The sequence below is a fragment of the Chiloscyllium punctatum genome, chromosome 46 (assembly GCF_047496795.1).
Source record: "Chiloscyllium punctatum isolate Juve2018m chromosome 46, sChiPun1.3, whole genome shotgun sequence".
Taxonomy (NCBI): domain Eukaryota; kingdom Metazoa; phylum Chordata; class Chondrichthyes; order Orectolobiformes; family Hemiscylliidae; genus Chiloscyllium; species Chiloscyllium punctatum.
The window spans coordinates 57,315,173-57,333,876 of record NC_092784.1 but is presented as its reverse complement, the minus strand read 5'-3'; the positions used below and the strand labels follow the sequence as shown (position 1 = coordinate 57,333,876).

At 46.7% G+C, this 18,704-nt stretch overlaps 1 protein-coding gene across 2 annotated transcripts in view; it reads right to left on the bottom strand.

Moving 5' to 3' along the window:
- LOC140468141 (uncharacterized) overlaps positions 1–18,704 on the bottom strand; it is a 318,469-nt gene that overhangs the window by 131,733 nt on the left and 168,032 nt on the right. For both annotated transcript variants that reach the window (XM_072564343.1, XM_072564344.1), the window contains 5 exons: positions 17,099–17,152; positions 13,973–14,026; positions 13,246–13,290; positions 13,109–13,162; positions 2,219–2,263 (listed from right to left, as the gene is read on the bottom strand). In XM_072564343.1, the coding sequence (XP_072420444.1) occupies positions 2,219–2,263; positions 13,109–13,162; positions 13,246–13,290; positions 13,973–14,026; positions 17,099–17,152 (252 nt within the window). The remainder of the gene's footprint in view (positions 1–2,218; positions 2,264–13,108; positions 13,163–13,245; positions 13,291–13,972; positions 14,027–17,098; positions 17,153–18,704) is intronic.

The following is an 18,704-nucleotide window of genomic DNA, read 5'->3' as shown; positions in this document are numbered from 1 at the left end:
TGCTGTTTTAGTGTCAGTGCGGAGCCCAGGGAAACATTGTCATGTTTTATGGCTAATCTGATCCACTATCGAGGAAGTTTAAGAATTCCGATACCAATCATGAGAGGATGGTGGTTCAATAACAACGAGCCTCCGCCAGAGAAGTTAATTGGCAAAGACATTAAGGAGTGTCCAACCAATGGGTTTAAAATGCATTGAGTCTCTTCCCCGTCTCACCAACAGATCCTTGTAAATCAAACTTGATCTGTACAGACCTGAACCTCTTGTCCTCAACTGAAGCACTTTCAATGAAAGTCTTCACATTAGAAATTATGGATTTGTAAAACGGTGGAGTACGCTGAGCTCTGTGGTTGGCTTGCCTATATCCAGTGGGACTACATTCATTGATCCAATGGGATGGGGCTTGGCACAATTCAAGATCAGCCTCAGGAGTCAGATCAGATGGTCCAATGGGCTCCCTTGACCCAGAGGAACAGCAATGGGGAAGACCAATGTCTCACTTTGTCCTTTAGCCGCACCTGACAACACAGAGGACTCTGAAAGAAGAGTCTTACTGGATGTTAACTCTATCTCTGTCTGTCTCCCTCTATCCACTGATGCTGCCAGACCTGCTGGACATTCTCTGTGGTTTTTTTTTGTCAGATTTCCAGCATCTGCAGTGTTTTGCCTTTATTCCTGTACGCTTCTGATTGTCCCTGGGAGCATGCTTTGTCAGAGGAACTGGTTTTAGGTCATCCATTTGTTCTGTACCTCCAAGGGAAGGGACGTGGGGGGAAAGGTGCTTTCTGGTGAAACGGGCTGAAAATTGGAGAGTGAAGTGGGCAGTCAGTGCTTCCTCTAAGTGTTGTTCAGCATGGAGAAGGAGCCAAAGGAGGACAGTACATGGTAACCAGCAAGACGTTTCCTTACCCATGTTTAACCTGAAGCCATGAGACTTCATGGGATCCAGAGTCAATGCTGAAACCTCCCAGAATGGATTGCCAGAGGAAGTGGTGGATGCAGGTACAATGACAACATTTAAAAGACATTTGGACTGGTGCATGAATATTAAAGTTTACAGGTATCTGTAAACGTGCAGGCAAGGGGGATTAGCTTACTACAAGACACTTGGTCTGTTTTCATGCTGTATAACTCTATAACTGCAATTTCTCCACTCTCTGGTTAAACGGGTTTCTCCAGGATTCTCCACTGGTCTTCCAATCCCTCGCCTCCTCATCACCGTAACCTTTCACAAATGTACAATCCTCCGAGGTTTCAGCTCACAACTCATTCTGGCCTCTTGTGTAATCCTGAGTCTCATTATCCTTGCCAACAGTTGCCATGCTTTCAGCTGCCTGGATGCAGGAAATCTCTCCCCAGATTACCAAACCCCTGGACCAAACCTCTGGTTAGCTTTCCTGATGGTTGATGGCATGACTCAATGTCGAGTTCAGCTTGAAATGATGCTATGAAGTACCGTGCAATGTCTCTCAGTATTAATAGGTGCTATGTGAATGCAATGAATGTTGTTATACTTATGAGTGAGTATCAAATATCAATGAATCTCATATTGATCTTCACTGGGCAGGGATCACTTTTCTCCATCTTGCCCATATTGAACTCTTTTTAAAGATCTCAAAATCAAGTCACTTTCAGCTTGCTTGAAATTAGAGGCAACTTGTGAATGTTGTTTTATTGGCATTGTGGTGCAGGGGCTTCTCACCATCCAGGCCAAAGCAGCCCCCGCTTGATTGGCACCACATCCACAAGCATCCACTCCCTCCAACACCGACGCTCAGTCGCAGCGGTGTGCACTATCTACATGATGCACTGCAGAAATTCACCAAAGATCCTCAGACAGCTCCTTCCAAACCCCACAATCACTTCCATCTGGACCGACAAGGGTGAGCAGATACATGGGAACACCACCACCTTCAAGTTCCCCATCAAGCCACTCACCACCCTGACTTGGAAATATATCGCTATTCCTTCAGTTTCACTGGGTCAAAATCCTGGAAATGCCCACTTCAGGGCATTGTGGGTCAACCACAGCACATGGACTGCAGCGGTTCAAGAAGGCAGCTCACCAAGGGGCAAATAGGGATGGGCAATAAATGTTGACCCAACCAGCAATGTCAACATGAATGACTTATTTTTTTAAAATTGTTCCTACTCCTGGAAACATAAAGTCAATGTAGACAAAATGTAAATCCAAGTCACATTTAAAATGACCCCTTACCAAGTTTCCTTTCTGACCTGGATGACCATCAGCACCTGTTATTCCCTGAAACAACAGAAAAAGAAATTCATGCATCTCTATCTCTTACTCTCCAAAGATGAACAAGGTGTTTGCATTGTTTGGTGCAGGCAGATTACTCACAAATCTACTATTCAATGATGATTAGAGGAAGAACAAATCTTTGCATGATTTTACAGATTATTTGTTCCCAAGAGTGTGCTGGTTACGGTGACTTCTTTGAAAGGCTTAACCATTGGGATTGAGTTCCACCATTGGCCAATGTCCTGTGAGTTGTTACCTAAATGTCAGAGTCTGCTGAGGTCAGATCCAAAACATCCATTTTATTTCCAAACATTATTAACCGTCACAGCATTCAACAGGGACCTCTACTCACCCCTTGGCTACAGGACCCAATTCTGATGGGCCCACTGCTTTTCATAATTTATATATAGGATGTCAACGTAGGAGGTATAGTTCGTAAGTTTGCAGATGACGCCAAAATTGGTGGTGTAGTGGACAGTGAAGAAGGTTATCTCACATGATCAGACGGGCCAATGGGCTGAGGAGTGGCAGATAGAGTTTAATTTAGGTAAATGTGAGGTGCTGAATTTTGGAAAAGCAAATCAGACCAGGACTTATACACTTAATGGTAAGGTCCTGGAGAGTGTTGCTGAATGAAGAGACTTTGGAGTGCAGGTTCATAGTTCCTTGAAAGTGAAGTCAGAGGTAGATAGGATAGTGAAGAAGGCGTTTGGTATGCTTTCCTTTATTGGTGAATGCATTGAATGGAGGAGCTGGGAGGTCATGTTGCAGCTGTACAGGACGTTGGTTCGGCCACTTTTGGAATACTGCGTGCAATTCGGGTCTCCTTCCTATTGGAAAGATGTTGTGAAACTTGAAAGGGTTGAGAAAAGATTCATAAGGCTGTTGCCAGGGTTGGAGGATTTGAGCTATAGGGAGAGGCTGAATAGGCTGGGGCTGTTTTCCCTGGAGCGTCAGAGGCTGAGGGGTGACCTTATCGAGGTTTATAAAATCGGGAGGGGCATGGATAGGGTAAATAGACAAAGTCTTTTCCCTGCAGTGGGGGAGTCCAGAACTAGGGGTCATAGGTTTAGGGTGAGAGGGGAAAGGTATAAAAGGGATCTAAGGAGCAACTTTTTCACGTAGAGGGTGGTACATGTATGGAATGAGCTGCCAGAGGAAGTGGTGGAGACTGGTAATATTACAACTTTAAAAGACATCTGGATGGGCATATGGATAGGAAGGGTTGAGAGGGATATGGGCCAAGTGCTGGCAAATGGGACTAGATAGGGTTGGGATATCTGGTCGGCGTGGACGGGTTAGACCGAAAGGTGTGTTTCAGTGCTGTACATCTCTATGACTCTATATGATGCTGCATCACTCCCTGTGGTGTTTCCAATCTTGTAGCCCACCACAGTGATCCTAGTTTGAGGCTCAAACATTGCCATGGCCCCTCAGTGAGAGAGAGAGTTGGGGAAAGAGAGCTGTCAGGGTGGGGACTGGGGACTGCAAGGAGAGAGAAACATGGGAGAGTGGGTTTTAGGATGTACAGGAGGAGAGAAGGAGAAACAGGGAGAATAGAGTCTGCGGTGTAAAGGGGAAGAGAGTTATCATAGAATCCCTACAGTGCAGAAGCAGACCATCTGGCCCATTGAGTCTAAACCAACCCTCTGAACTGCATTCCACTCAAGGCATCACAAGTGTACATCTGAATACTTACATCTTCAATGTGATGAGGGTTTCTGCCTCTCCCTCATTACAAGCAGTGAGTTCCTGATTCCCGCCACCCTCTGGGTGAAAATGTCTTCCCCTCATATCTCCTCTAAACCATTTCCCTTTATCTTTAGTCTATGCCCCCTGGGCTTTGATCCCTCCATCAAGAAGAAGTTTCCCTTCCTGTCTACCGTATAAATGCCCCTCAGAGTTTTGTACATTTCAATCACATGCTCCCTCTATCTCATCTGCTTTAAGGAAACATCCTCAATCAGTGTGGAGGAACAGCAGGATCTTGGGGTCCATGTCCATAGATCCCTCAAAACTGACACCCAAGTTGATAGGGTTATTAAGAAGGCATATGGTTTGTTGGCTTTCATTAACTGGGGGATTGATTATAACAGCCTTGAGGTGAGGCTGCAGTTCTATAGAGGCCTGGTAGACCACAGTTGCTATATTGTGTTCAGTTCCTGATGAAGGGCTTATGCCTGGAATGTTGATTCTCCCGCTCCTCGGATGCTGCCTGACCGGCTGTGCTTTCCCAGCACCACACTCTCGATTCAGTTCTGGTCGTCTCATAACAGGAAGGATGTGGAAGCGTTAGAGAGGGTGCAGAGGAGATTTACCAGAATGCTGCCTGGACTGGAGGGCATGTCTTAGGTTGAGGGAGCTTGGGATTTTCTCATTGGAGTGAAGTGGGATGAGAGGTGACTTGCTAGAGGTGTACAAAGTGATGACATGCATAGAGAGAGTGAATAGTCAGAGGGTTTTTCCCAGGGCAGAAATGGCTATCACGAAGGGTATAGGTTTAAGGTGATTGGAGGAAGGTTTTGGGGAGATGTCAGAAGTAGGTTTTTTTACACAGAGAGTGGTGGGGGCGTGGAATGCACTTCCAGCAGTGGGAGTACAGCCAGATACATCATGGACATTTTGACAGGCACATGGATGAGGGATGTAGGTTAGACTGATCTTAGAGTGGGATAAAAGGTCAGCACAACATCAAGGGCCGAAGGGCCTGTACCGTGCTGTACTGTTCTCTGTTCCATGGGATATGGTGATGTCATGGTAACTTCACTGGAGCGGTCATCCAGAAGCCCAGAAAACACTCCAGGCTCTGGGATTCAAATCCCAATGTGGGCAAGCAATGGACCCAGAATACTTTTGGTTAAAGTCATCAGAACAACTATCAATTCATGGTGAAGACTGATCTGATTCACTAACGTCTTTCCAGGAGGGAAAACTGTGCTTCTTACCCTGCATGTGACTCCAGATCCACAGCAATGCCCTAACTGCCCTCTAAGTGGCTTGCTAAACTATTTCAGCCTAACTTCATAATTCCAGATTCATGAAATGGATTTAAATACCACCAACAGATGTAGTGGAAATTGAAAATATACTTCCAAAGTATCAAACAAAAACAGAAACTGCTGGAGCAACTCAACAGATCTGGCAGTATCAATGGAGAGAGGAATAGAATGACACATTTTAACTCCTGTATGAATGTTCCTCAGGCCTGCTCCAGCTTCTCCAGCACTTCCTGGTTTTATTTCAAACTGAAATTTCCACAAAGCATTAGTCTAGGCCTATGGACTACTGAACCAGTGAGGTGAACACAACACCACCATTTCCCAAATGAGACTAATGGTTTTTGTGAGGAAATGTGAGGAACTCTTTATTTTGCATCATTATTTAACTTATATAAAGTTACATTTACTTAAGTGAATTCGATCGGAATAATTGATGGGGAGCCAATGGCTGAGATGATAGGAAGATCCAGTTCAAGTTATTGTAAGGATGGAAGCATGTAATTGTAGTTCAGAGAAGGTTAACTGGATTAGTTCCAGAGATGAGGGGCTTGTCTTACAGAGAGAAACTGAGTAGTTTAGGCCTGTTCTCAGAGGAGTTCAAGAGAATGAAAGGAGGTCTAATTGAGGTACGCAAGATGCTAAAGGGGATTGACAAAGTTAACATGGAGTAGATGTTTCCCCTTGGGGGGGGGGGGGTAATCTGGAATGAGAGGTCATGGTTTTAGGATAAGGGGTGGCAGATTTAAAACAGAGATGAGGAGAAATTACTTCTCTCGAAAGGTGATGGAGTCACTCCCCCAGGGTGTGCTGGATGCTGGGGCAGGGAGTAAATTTAAGGAGGGGATCGACAGATTTTTAATAACTAAAGGGTTGAAGGGTTACAGGGAGCGGGCAGGGAAAGTGTAGGCTGAGATGAGATCAGCCATGATGGTATTACGTGAGTGGGGCTGCAGGCTCGGGGGGCTGAATGGCCTACTCCTGTTCTTTGTTATTAGCTTCTTAAACAACATCCCCTTGATTTCAGCTATTGCAATAACATGAGATTGTGGAGTGTGGGAGTTACATCTGATGAGGGATCTGCTGACATCGACACTGCACAACACTGGACATCTGGAAATGGTGTCAATCAGATTTAGGAAAGAGGAAGGATTTACTTTGATGAGCTGGTTGGGTTTTTACCAAATGGCTGCTCAAAAGGCCATGCGGTTGAACAGCTGAAGGAGAGTGTAGAAACTTCTCATGGCATCAACTAATTATTAGTGGGTGAAGTATAACAATTGAGCTGCCATTAGCTTTGGCTCAGGAACTGGAGTCCACAGTTACAGAGATTTCTTTGTGAGTACAGTACAGTTGACTTTGCAATTGATTCTAAACACGGTCCAAGCATGGACTCTCTCTCACACGAGCCATAAAGTTCACGGTGCAGACTTAATTGCAATGTACTTGACCCCAAGGATATGATGGTTACCCAATTATCCAATTTGTCATGCTCTGAGAGAAAATGGCAGAAATTTCAAACTCTTTATGTGGAAATAAAGATATCTGTTACGCACTTTAATAAAGATAGGATTGCTGAGTGAAAGCAACGTGCCGGAAAAGCTTATGAAGCAGGACTTCAATTTGTTGGATAATAAAGTTCAACTTCAAAGGCTCACTAGTTCGGAGTTTTGTTTGGTTCAGTGATAATATTTTTATTTCATTCATGGGATGTGGGTAACACAGGCCAGGCCAGTATTTATTACTCATCCCTAATTGCCCACAGGGCAGTTCAGTGTCAACCATATAGGGATGCCGGTGGGCAAAGGTTTAATATCGGGGCAGGAGGTTTCGAGGGGAATGTGAGGAAACACTCTTTCACTCACTGCCTCCAAGGGTGGGAGAGGCAGAAACCCCTCATAATATTTACCAAGTGTTTAAATGTGCACTTGCAATATCGAGACTAAGTCGTGGAAAATGGGATGAGAATAGTTAGGTTTTGACTGCTGCAGACTCGATGGGCCAAAAGGTCTTTTTTTTCTGCGCTAGAGGCCTCTATGACTCTTAGATCTGTTGCTATGGGTCTGGAGTCACTTGTCAACCAGACCAGGTAAGGATGGCAGATCCTCTTCCCGAAAGAGGTATGAGTGAACCAAAATGGGGACTTCCTGATGATGAGTATGGCCATCATTAGGGCTCTTCATCCCAGATTTGTCACTGAATTGAAATTCCACCACCTGCCGCAACCCGGATCTGAAACCGGGGTCCCCGAGAACGTGACCTGGAGTCTGGTGCTAACAGTAAATGGTCAAGTTCAGCTTCGCAGATTGGTAACCAACACCTGAACTATCGCTGGATGCACCATGCTGCGTCCAAAGTGGGACAGAGAAGACAGAAACAGTTCCAATCTTGTCAAAAACCAGTCCTGCAGCCATTTGGAGTTGCGGACCAGTGCTGGTCACCTCCAGATTGTGCCTCTTATCCTGTATCTATTTTAAGTAAACATTGGCACTTCCTGGGGCAACCAGAGGTCCCCGTCGTCAAGACAGCTAGTGTCCACACCTTTGGAACGCAGGATTCTGCTGTGGCCAATCGGGTTGAAAGGTATACTGGCCCCAAGGGAGAATATTTCTCATGGGTCAAGTGGGGACAGGGGTATGCCCTGCATCAGTGCCCAGAGCTGAATTATCATTTAGGTACGGGGTGGGATAAATGATAAATGTCAGACTGGTGCAGTCGGAAGGAGCTCTTTTGAGACTGGGATTTGGGACCGCAGTTGGGCACTTTACAGTCAATTCGAACAGTATGGTGGCTCAGTGGTTAGCACTGCTGCCTCACAGCACTTGGGCCCCGGTTTGATTCCAGCCTTAGGCGACTGTCTGTGGGGCGTTTGCACGTTCTCCCCATGTCTGCGTGGGTTTCCTTCAGGTGCTCCGGTTTCCTCCCACAGTCCAAAGATGTGCAGGTTAGGTGAATTGGCCCACGCTAAATTGCCTGCAGTGTTAGGTAAAGGGGTAAATATAGGGGAATGGGTCTGGGTGGGTTGCTCTTTGGAGGGTTGGTATGGGCTTGTTGGGCCGAAGGGTCTGTTTCCACACTGTAAGTAATCTAATCTAATCTAATCTCTAAATTGCCCCAGAGTGTTCAGGGATGTGCAGGTTAGGGACATTAGGAGTAATAAGGTAGGGGAATTGGTCTGGGTGGGACTCTCTTTGGAAGGTCAGTGTGGGATTGTTGGGCCAAATGGCCTGTTTCCATGCTGTGAGGATTCTATGAAGAGGGGCAAATGAGAGATAAGGTCACGTTGCACTGGAGGCAGGGTGATAAATAGGCCTGATAGTAAGAAAAATTGCAGAATAGTTGAACACTTTAAATAATTCACTGGGAAAGTGGGGCATTTCCTGAAGTCCTGCTTGACAAGGTCAGCTGGTTATCAGTCGATGCAAAACTGTGCAGACTAGAGGCATAATACTGTTTTAGATTACAGATCGATACTAATAAATATGTTACGGGGTTGTCTCAGACCAGACTGTTAAATAAAAGAACCCACTAATTAATCATTCCTGGATATACGTGCACACTGTCTTCAAAGCAAAATAAAACCTTTCATTCGAAAATGGGTCTTTCACATGAACAGATTTTTAGTGTATAACCGACTCCTGCTGAGATTCATTGGTTAAAGTTGAAGGAAACGCATCAATAGTCAGGGTTACAGCATTAACTATGAGCCCAGAGCAGCATGATGGGACTGGGTGGGAGGGATGAGTGGGATTTAGGATGAACAGACGTTCCTAGAGGACGAAAGCTAGCCAGTGGAAATATCAGCACTGTCGATCCGAGAGACCAAAAGGCTGGGATTTCAGCCAGTACCCCTGGTGCTGTGTCAGAGAGGCAGAGATGAGCAACGTTAGGCGGGTGGAAGGCGGCAGTAATGTTGATGGAGAGGATTCTTTGTTGTTGTTTCAATAAAATGTCACTAGCAAGGTCAACGTTTAGTGCCCATCCCCAGTTGCCCCTCAGCGAGTGTGTCCTTTCAGCGGGCAGTGAAGAGTCCTTGGGTCTGGAGTCACATACAAAGGGAAGGAGGGGCAAAACATAAGGGGAATAGCAAAGGTCCTTTCCCGAAGGTGGGGAAGTTCAAAACGAGGAGGCATATTTTTAAAGTGGGAGGAAAAAGACTTAAAAAAGACATGAGGGACAACCTTTTTATACAGAGAATGGAATGAACATCCAGAGAAAATGGTGGATGTGGGGACAGTTACAACATTTAAAAGATATTTGGATAAATACATGAACAGGAAAGGATTGAAGGGATATGGGCCAGGAGCAGGCATGCTGGACTAGTTTAGTTTGGGAACATGGTCAGCAGGGACTGGTTAGACTGAAGGGTCTGTTTCCGTTCTCTAAGACTCTATGACAGATTTCCTTTCCTGATGAACATGAGAATCAGATGGAGTTTTACAACCATCTGGTAACACTATGATCATCATTACGGAGAAGATTACAGATTTATTAATCAGGTTTAAATTGCAACCTGTGCCCTGGATTTGAGCCTGCGGGCCTGCACTCCTGGATTCATAATCCAGAATCAACACTACCACATTACTATTTCCCATTCTTCCGAAAACTTAAGTGAAGTTCAAATTGGATACTGAGACTCCTGGGTCGAGCTGTCCATCCTCAGTTACCCTGTCTGTAATGTGCAGTCAGAGCTTTGCCAAAACTGACTAAAGTTCGGGCTCCTTTACCCGGACAGTATGAATGATCCAGTTCGGTAGGTCAATGTGAGATACTGGGACTCCACAGAATGTGAATGGCGGGGAAGGGGATCAGTTTGTGGATGAGGAACGCTGTAGTTATGGCGACCGTGGAGAGAAGAGACTTATATCACTTGACCCAGCTGATGGGATGCATTGTCGCAGCAAAAAAAGCAGGAGATAAATCAACCCGGCAGAATTCCCCAAAACAGGAAGAAGGGAGCGCAGCTTTCTTTTATTGGGATTCTGTGGGTTGGCACAGAGCTCTGGAACATGCTTGACTTATTAATGGGGATGAGTCACTGTTGACCCTGAACTACTGAGACCGCTGCGCAGCTGTACAGTAAAAGTAGGAATTGGCTCCATGTCAAGGCTCCACGCTTAATCCGAAGAATGGATGGATACCAGAGACACACGTGTGTGTGTGTGTGTGTGTGTGTGTGTGAGTGTGTGTGTGTCTGTGTGTGTGTTTGTGTGTGTGTGTGTAGCCGCGATTTTGGCCTTAAATTGGAAAGGAATTCACAGCTGAATTACTCCGACCGTCCATGACAGTGAGCGATTGGGTTCAATACACAATACATAGTCAAGACAGTCAACAACAAATCAGCTCATACTTTGGTCAGACATTGAGAATTGTTAAAGTTCCCTAGAATGCTATACGTGCCCATGTCCACTGCATGGGTCGATTCCTCATCAAGGGGAAGTGTTGAGGCACCAACATATAGCAGGAAGACACAAGGAGAATACTTCTACTCTTTGTATTTTTTTGATTTGCCCAGCTCCTAACATCTGGGAAATAAATATGTACCCACAGGAAGGCTGCTCCTTCCTCAGACCAGACTAGGCCAAGAGGGGGGGGTTGATGGAATAGTATTGGGAAACTATTACAATGGCTGAACTGTGACTAACCAGAGTGTGAGAATGAAAGGCAGTTGGCCAAAACAAAACATGCAACTTGATGAAAATGGAGTTTTGAGTGGTTCAGATTGATTTTTTTTGTGGTTTGTACATTTTGCTGATGTGACCCCCTCCCCCCGCCCCTGATTCAATTCCCATCCTTAATTGCCCTTTGTTAAGACATTGGTAAGAAATTTAGAACATGCTGTCTGATTGGGTGACAGAGTCAGTAGGAATTTTCAAAAGGGAATTCCATAAATTCATAGGAGAGGAAGAAAAAGTGCCAGGATGTGGCAAGGGTTTGGGGATTAACTGGATTGCTCTGTGAAAGATTACTCTGTGCACACTGGCTCAGTGGTTAGCACTGCGGCCTCACAGTGCCAGGGACGCGGGTTTGATTGCAGCTTTGGGTGACTCTCTGTGTGGAGTTCGCACATTCCCCCCTGTGTCTGTGTGGGTTTCCTCCCACAGTCCAAAGATGTGCAGGTCAGGTGCTTTAGTCATGTCAAATGCTGGGTTACAGGATGGGGATGCTGTTCAGAGGTTTGGTGTGGCCTTGATGGGCTGAATGGCCTGCTTCACCACTGTGATGATTCTGTGAAAGAGCCAGCACAGACTCAAGGTGCTGAACAGCCTCCTGCAATGTAGTACCATCCACTCTTTGCCCAAGTGCAACTTGGACATATCTCCTTGTGAATGGCACATTTTGATGTGGACTATCCCTAGGCTTCATTAAGACTCTCTGTACATCAGTCTAGCATATAGAGAGCCAGGGAACTAGATTTCTGAACCAGAGCTCGGAAACTACATTTTGTTGTCAGGTGTGGGGGGGATGTTTGCCCTCCATTTTGAGTGTTGTCTTCTGACATTAAAGCTGTGATGAAAGACCATCTGGAGAAGTGACGGGACTGGGCTGGGCTCTCCATCTCATTGAAAAACCACAGAGTTCTTAAAGGACTTCAACAGACTGGATGTACAAAGGATGATTGTCACTCTTGGGGTTGGAGAACCAAGGAGGGGGCACTATCTTAGAATAAGGGGAGGGTCATTTAAGAATGACATGAGGGGAAGGATTCTCAGCCACTGAGGGAACAGTCAAAGAGACTGATACCTTTCTTGATACTAAGATGTGAAATGGTGATGAATGCATATGTGATACTTGCCTTTATTAGCCAAGGCAGAGAGATTAAGGGCAGGGAGGTGATTCTGGAATTGTATAAGATGTTGGTTGGGCCACAGGTAGAGTATAGTGTGTAGGAGGGTGCAGAGGAGATTCAATCATTGAATCCCTACAGTGTGGGAACTGGCCCTTCAGCCCAAACCAACCCTCCAAAGAGTATCTCACACAGAGACCGATTCCCCTACTACACTACATTTAACCTTGCCTAATGCACCTAACCTCCACATCCCTGAACACTGTGGACAATTTAGCATGACCAATTGACCTGACCTGCACATCTTTGGATTGTGAGAAGAAACTGGAACACCCGGAGGGAACCCACGCAGACACGGGGAGAATGTGCAAACTCCACATAGACAGTTGCCTGAGGCAGGAATTGAACCCGGGTCTCTGGCGCTGTGAGGCAGCAGTGCTAACCACTGCCACCACTGCCTGGGCTGGAAGATTTCAGTGATGCAGAGAGATTGGACAGACTGGGGTTAGTTTCCTTAGAGCAGAGAAGACTAAGACTGGGAGCAGAGGATAGGGATATTTAAAATAATGAGGAGCATAGAAAGGAAGAAAAAATTCCCCTTGGGAAGGTCCTGGGGGACAGCGAGTATCGATTTAATGTAAGTTGAAGAAGGTTTTGTGGGGGGGATATGAGGAAGGGTGGTAGGAATCTGGAACTCACTGCCTGTATGAATGGCAGAGGCAGAACTATTTTAATGTGCTCTTGTAATAGCAAAGCACACTGGGCTCTGGGCCAGGTGCTGGGCAATGGGAATAGAATGTTGAGGTAGTTGGTTTTGATCGACATTGTCTTGATGGGCCAAAGGGCCTTTCTCTGTGCTGTGAAGCTCTTTGACTCTGTGAAGGAAGATGGAGATGGTTGAGGTAGTGGGTCGGAAGTGAGGGGCTGAATGGCCTGCCGCCTGCAGGAGACCGCACGGAGCTCAGTTCCCGAGGAGACTTTGAGGATTCCCCCGCCAGCAGTAACGGGTTAGGCCGAGCAGGCTTGGAACTACAGCGAGCACATGCACGCAATCGGAAGGTCTACCTGCTGTCCGGGCATGCCAACGTGTCCCCTCGGGCCTGGCAGTCCTCGTGTTCCCTGAGGAAGGAGGCAAACACATCATTAATGTCGACCTTGACCATGTACGAAACAGCAAGACAACCTCAAAGAGCTTTACTGACCGGTTCACCAGGTAAGCCTCTCGGTCCCACTGATCCGTCACCACCCTGGAAGATCAAGAAGGAGAGGGAAGCAATCAGTAACAAATCCAGGTCCCTTTGCCAGTTCCTCAGTGTGGCTCCATTTAGGTCGAAGAGTGTGGCACTGGAAAAGCACAGCCGGTCGGGCAGCATCTGAGGAGCTGACGTTTCGAGCATATATTCCTGATGAAGAGCGTATGCCCCGAAACATTGACTCTCCTGCTCCTCGAATGCTGCCTGACCTGCTGTGCTTTTCCAGCACCACACTCTTCGACTCTGATCTCCAGCGTCTGCAGTACCCATTTCCTCATTGGCTCCGTTTATATTTACTAAGCTGAAGGGGATCTTTGAAGGATCCAGGCTGGGAGAGACAGAACAGGGGAGGATACAGTGCACGACCTTCCTCAAGTTCCAGGGCTCCCTGGCAACACGCGATCTGTTAAAGGAGCCCCCAGACAGGAAATTTCCAACCGCCAGCTGACAGACTGGTAATCACCTCCTCACCGGTGTCTGAGTCTTGTTAAACAGAAGCAGCAACGGAGGGATCGCGGAACACAGGATGTTAAACAAAATCACACATTGCGCACATTCACTGACGAACATGGGGAACAGGAGTATGCCATTCGGCCCCTCAAGCCTGTTCCATCACTCGGCTGGGTACATGATTGTGTAGTTTATGAGAACGCCTGTGACTTTGCGTGGCACCTACCCGTACTCCATTCTCTCCAGTTGGGCCGAGTGGTCCCTTTGGTCCGAAGTTCCCCTGAAAGAAAGACAGGGTGTTAATACAGCAACATGACACGGTGCCTACGGTCAGTCATACCCAGGTGTTCCCGCCTCACCAGAGTCATGCTCACACATTGGCACCAACTCAATCCAAGAAATGCAGGTGGAGTGACATGATGGCTCAGTAGTTAGCACTGCTGCCTCACAGCGCTAGGGATCTGGGTTCGATTCAGGCCTTGGGTGACTCTCTGTGTGGAGTTTGCACGCTCTCCCCGTGTCTGCATGAGTTTTCTCCAGATGTTCCGATTTCCTCCCACAATCTAAAGATGTGCAGGTTAGGGTGGATTGGCCACGCTAAATTGCCCCATCGTGTTCAGGGGATGAGTGGGTTAGGTGCATTGGTCAGGGGTAAATGTACAGTAATAGGGAAATGGGTCTGTGTGGGGCACTCTTTGGAGGGTCGGTGTGGACTTGCTAGGCCGAAGGGCCTGTTTCCATACTGTAGGGATTTGATGATTTGATGAAGTGAATTAAGATTTGCTCCTGACCTACCCCACCACCGTCAGAGCCGAACCCCAGCACTGTGCAATTTATTATAAACAATGAACATTTGGCCATTCAGCCCCTTGACCCTAACCTATCATTCAATAAGATCTGATTTTAACCTCAACTCAACTTTCCTGCCTATCCCCCAATAATTTTTCATCCCCTTGGTCACCAATAATCTATCTGACTCTTCAAATTATGCAAAGAATTTGCATTTTGAGGAAGGGAACCCCCGAGACTCTTAACCCTAAGAGAAAGACATTGCACTGATACCATTGTTACAACTCAATGTTATTGAGGCCTAGTGGTTTCTGCTTACCTCGATAGTGGGGATTTGGTCCTGTATGGCAGAGGCAGCTCTCTTAGACTGGACTGACCCTGCTCTGAAGCTGCTGCAGTTCTGCTTTATCAAGCAGAGGCTGGGTCTGATTTGAAAACAGCAAATGCTGGAGATCACAGCCACAGGTCAGAAAGAGCAAGCTAACGTTTCGAGTCTAGGTGAGCATGACGCATTGTGATCTCCAGCATTTGCTGTTTTCAGTACAGATTCCAGCATCTACAGTAATTTGTGCCTACCCTGGGAGGGATTTGTATGACAGGCAGGAGTTTCAATACCCTCTTTAATTAACACACTAATGGATGGAATACTGATCACTCGCAGACAGATCTTCCATCCTCTCCTCTCAGAATCCCGGGAACGGGTGTCAAGAGTTTCATCATTACATTACTGACATTGAATTCTCAGTATGGTACACCCATCTCCTGGATGAGGCTGGGCTGAAGCAGACAGCAAGAGACTTCTGAGGCCTTGATCATATCTAGAATGGGAGATCAACTGAGAGGGATGAAACAGGGACAGCTTCTGAAATGGTGGCATTCTAAGCCAGATCCCCAGTTTGTCACTCAAGCTTCAGAATTATTAAGGTAAAAACAATGACTGCAGATGCTGAAAACCAAATACTGGATTAGTGGTGCTGGAAGAGCACAGCAGTTCAGGCAGCATCCTGATTTCGCTGCTCGTTGGATGCTGCCTGAACTGCTGTGTTCTTCCAGCACCACTAATCCAGTATTCAGAATTATTAACCCAGTGACAATGCCTTCCCTTTTGAAAACCCCTACTTTAACTAATTAATTCATGGGATGAGAGTGTCACTGACAAGTTCAGCATTTAGTGCCTATAAGGGTCAACCACATTGCTGTGAGTCTGGAGTCACATGTAGGCCAGACCAGGTAAGGATGGCAGTTTCCTTCCCTGAAGGATGTGAGTGAACCAGATGGGTTTTCCTGACAATTGATTCATGGTCATCACTAGATTCCGCCATCTGCCGTACTTGAACCAGGGACATCACCTGGGTGTCTGGATTAGCGATATTACCACTAGACCATCACCACCCCTGCAGCTGTCTGCACCAGCCAATCGGACAATGCTTAGATTAGATTACTTACAGTGTGGAAACAGGCCCTTCGGCCCAACAAGTCCACACCGCCCCGCCGAAGCGTAACCCACCCATACCCCTACATTTACCCCTTACCTAACACTACGGGCAATTTAGCATGGCCAATTCACCTGACCTGCACATCTTTGGACTGAGAGGAAACCGGAGCACCCGGAGGAAACCCACACAGACACGGGGAGAACGTGCAAACTCCACACAGTCAGTCGCCTGAGGCGGGAATTGAACCCGGGTCTCTGGCGCAGTGAGGCAGCAGTGCTAACCACTGTGCCACCGTGCCGCTCTCTGCATTCCACATCTCTCACCAACACCTTCTCAGAAGGCAGTTAGGGATGGGCATTGAATGGGGTGGGGGGGAGGGGGGAGGAGGGGGTAGTGGAGTCAGATCAGCCACACATACAACCCATCCAATCAATGGCAAGCCATTGAGATGATAAATGTTCACTTGGTGCTGAATCATCTAATCTCCCTTACAATAACAATGCTGGTACTGCAACCATTTTATATTCAGCACCTATGGGCACCAGAAATGTACCGATTGATCAAATCAAGAGGTCCACATAATCAATGTAAAAACACCCACTAAGTAATAGAATCATAATCACATTGCTATGCTTTATTTACAGCAAACGTCACTTCAATAAGAATGCAACTTTGCCTGAAATAAAACTTACTGGCAGAGAGCTTTCTCACTCGCACCCTCAACTAACTACTCACAGATTGTGACAATAGAGTAAACGCTGCAGTATTTCAGGGATATAACCTTTAACTAGACTGGTGGTACATAAGGTGCTGGTTAAAACAAGGTTTGCTGTCACTTTTTTGGAATGAGTGCTCCCATAAAAGTCAGCTTCCTTTCCAGCAGAAAGTGCTTAATTAACACACCATACATGTGTGAGGTGAGGCAGTGTTGCGTTTGACAGTGATGGGTGGCCTGCCAACTCTCACATCTCAGTGTTGGCCACCTCAGTCAAGAGGCAGAAACTGGCCACTGTATCCCAGCATGCAGGAAGGAAAGCGGGCATTAAACAAGGAGAGAGATGAGTTCACCAGACCCGAGACCATTTCTCCAAGTGACAGTCTGAGCCAAGCGTTGATGTTTCCCTTACCCTGTCGCCTTTATTTCCAGGCAGTCCGGGGAGCCCGTCAAATCCTCTGTTGCCCTGTTGCAAGAAAGATGACAATGTCTCATTAATCTGTGCAATGATACTGACAATCCAGTCAATAGACACTGCAGGTCAGAGCAAGCACAGATATGAGCCCCCTTCCCCACGGCCTCCTCCAATCTTCTCCACCCAACTCCACCCTGCACCACCCACTCTGCTGAGAGCTCCTTGCAAGGGTTAGCATGGATCAGATGGACCAAATGGCCTCCTTCTGTGCTCCGTCACTCCAAGCCAAAGTGGGTTGATGCATTCCACTCCAGCTGGTTGCTACACAGGGAGGGTCCCAGATAATCACAAAGGCCAACCTCCCATCTATCGAATCCAGGCCCCGCTGTCAAGGAAAGGCCGCCAGCATTCTCAAAGATCCATCCCACCCTGGCAATGTTTTTCTACAACCTCTACCATTGGGGAGAAGGGACAGAAGCCTGAACACACGCACCAGCCAGTTTCGAAACAGTTTCTACCCTACTGTTGTTCGAATACTGAATGAACTCACAAACTCTCAACATTCGCCTGCCCCTGTGTTTTTGTTTTTGCCATTGTTTACCTATTATTTGTTTATCTCTGCTACTTAACTCTGTGATCTGACTGTATTGCTCGCAAGACAATGCTTTTCACTGTGCCTCGGCACACGTGACAATAAATTCAATTCCATTCAATTCAAGAGAACCTCCCATTAAGAGCTTATGTGGACCCTGAGTAATTTTAACCATTAAAAATAAACGTTTTGTGCAAATTGTACCCTGGTGCCACTTTCAACTTCAACCATATTCAAATGAGGTTTTCATATGCTAATGTAGTGCAGAAGGGAATAGGAATTCGTAGTTAGAGCGAGCTACAAATCAATCACAGTTTAATATTCCGTTTAGAGGAACAACTCCAGGGTCTGCTGCCAGTAACTGATTAGATCAAATAATTGCACAATCTGTACAGTATTCTGCTTTATTCTGATTATTATTATTCCGCAATTCTCTCATCGTTCCGGGATGAGAGTCTGGAATATGGAATCCTCAGCTTGATCAGCTGCAGCTATCACAGACACAGCTGAGCAAGTGGTCTCAGCTTCCATGGAGTCACCTCCTCCCTCTGTCAGCCAGACCTTCCATTCCTCTCTCCCTCGGCTTCCCCTCAAATCGACTCACCTTCCCTACCACCCAACCTGCACCCCTTCCCCCAGAACCCAATACCCGATGGTGGCCACTTCCACATCCTCCACTCTCTGGCCAAAGTCATTCCCACACCCACCCCCCGCCCCCAGAGGGTTTACTTATGACTGGAGTAATTTTGCTCTTCAGCCAAAAGACTTCCTGCAGCTTAAAATGCTTCAGTTAGTTTGGAATGGGTCTGCTTTAGCTTCTGAAGCAATCCCAATGCTTAGAAGCGTGTCACAGAATCCCTGCAGTGTGGTGAGGAGGCCATTTGGCCCATCAAGTCTCCAAGACGGAGGAGTGAGCTGGGAGCCAGCAGCAAAACCCTCATGGATCCCCGTGTCGGCAATTGTCACTGTGCCAAGCTTCGATTCCCGAAGGGAAAGTGCACATGGAAGAGG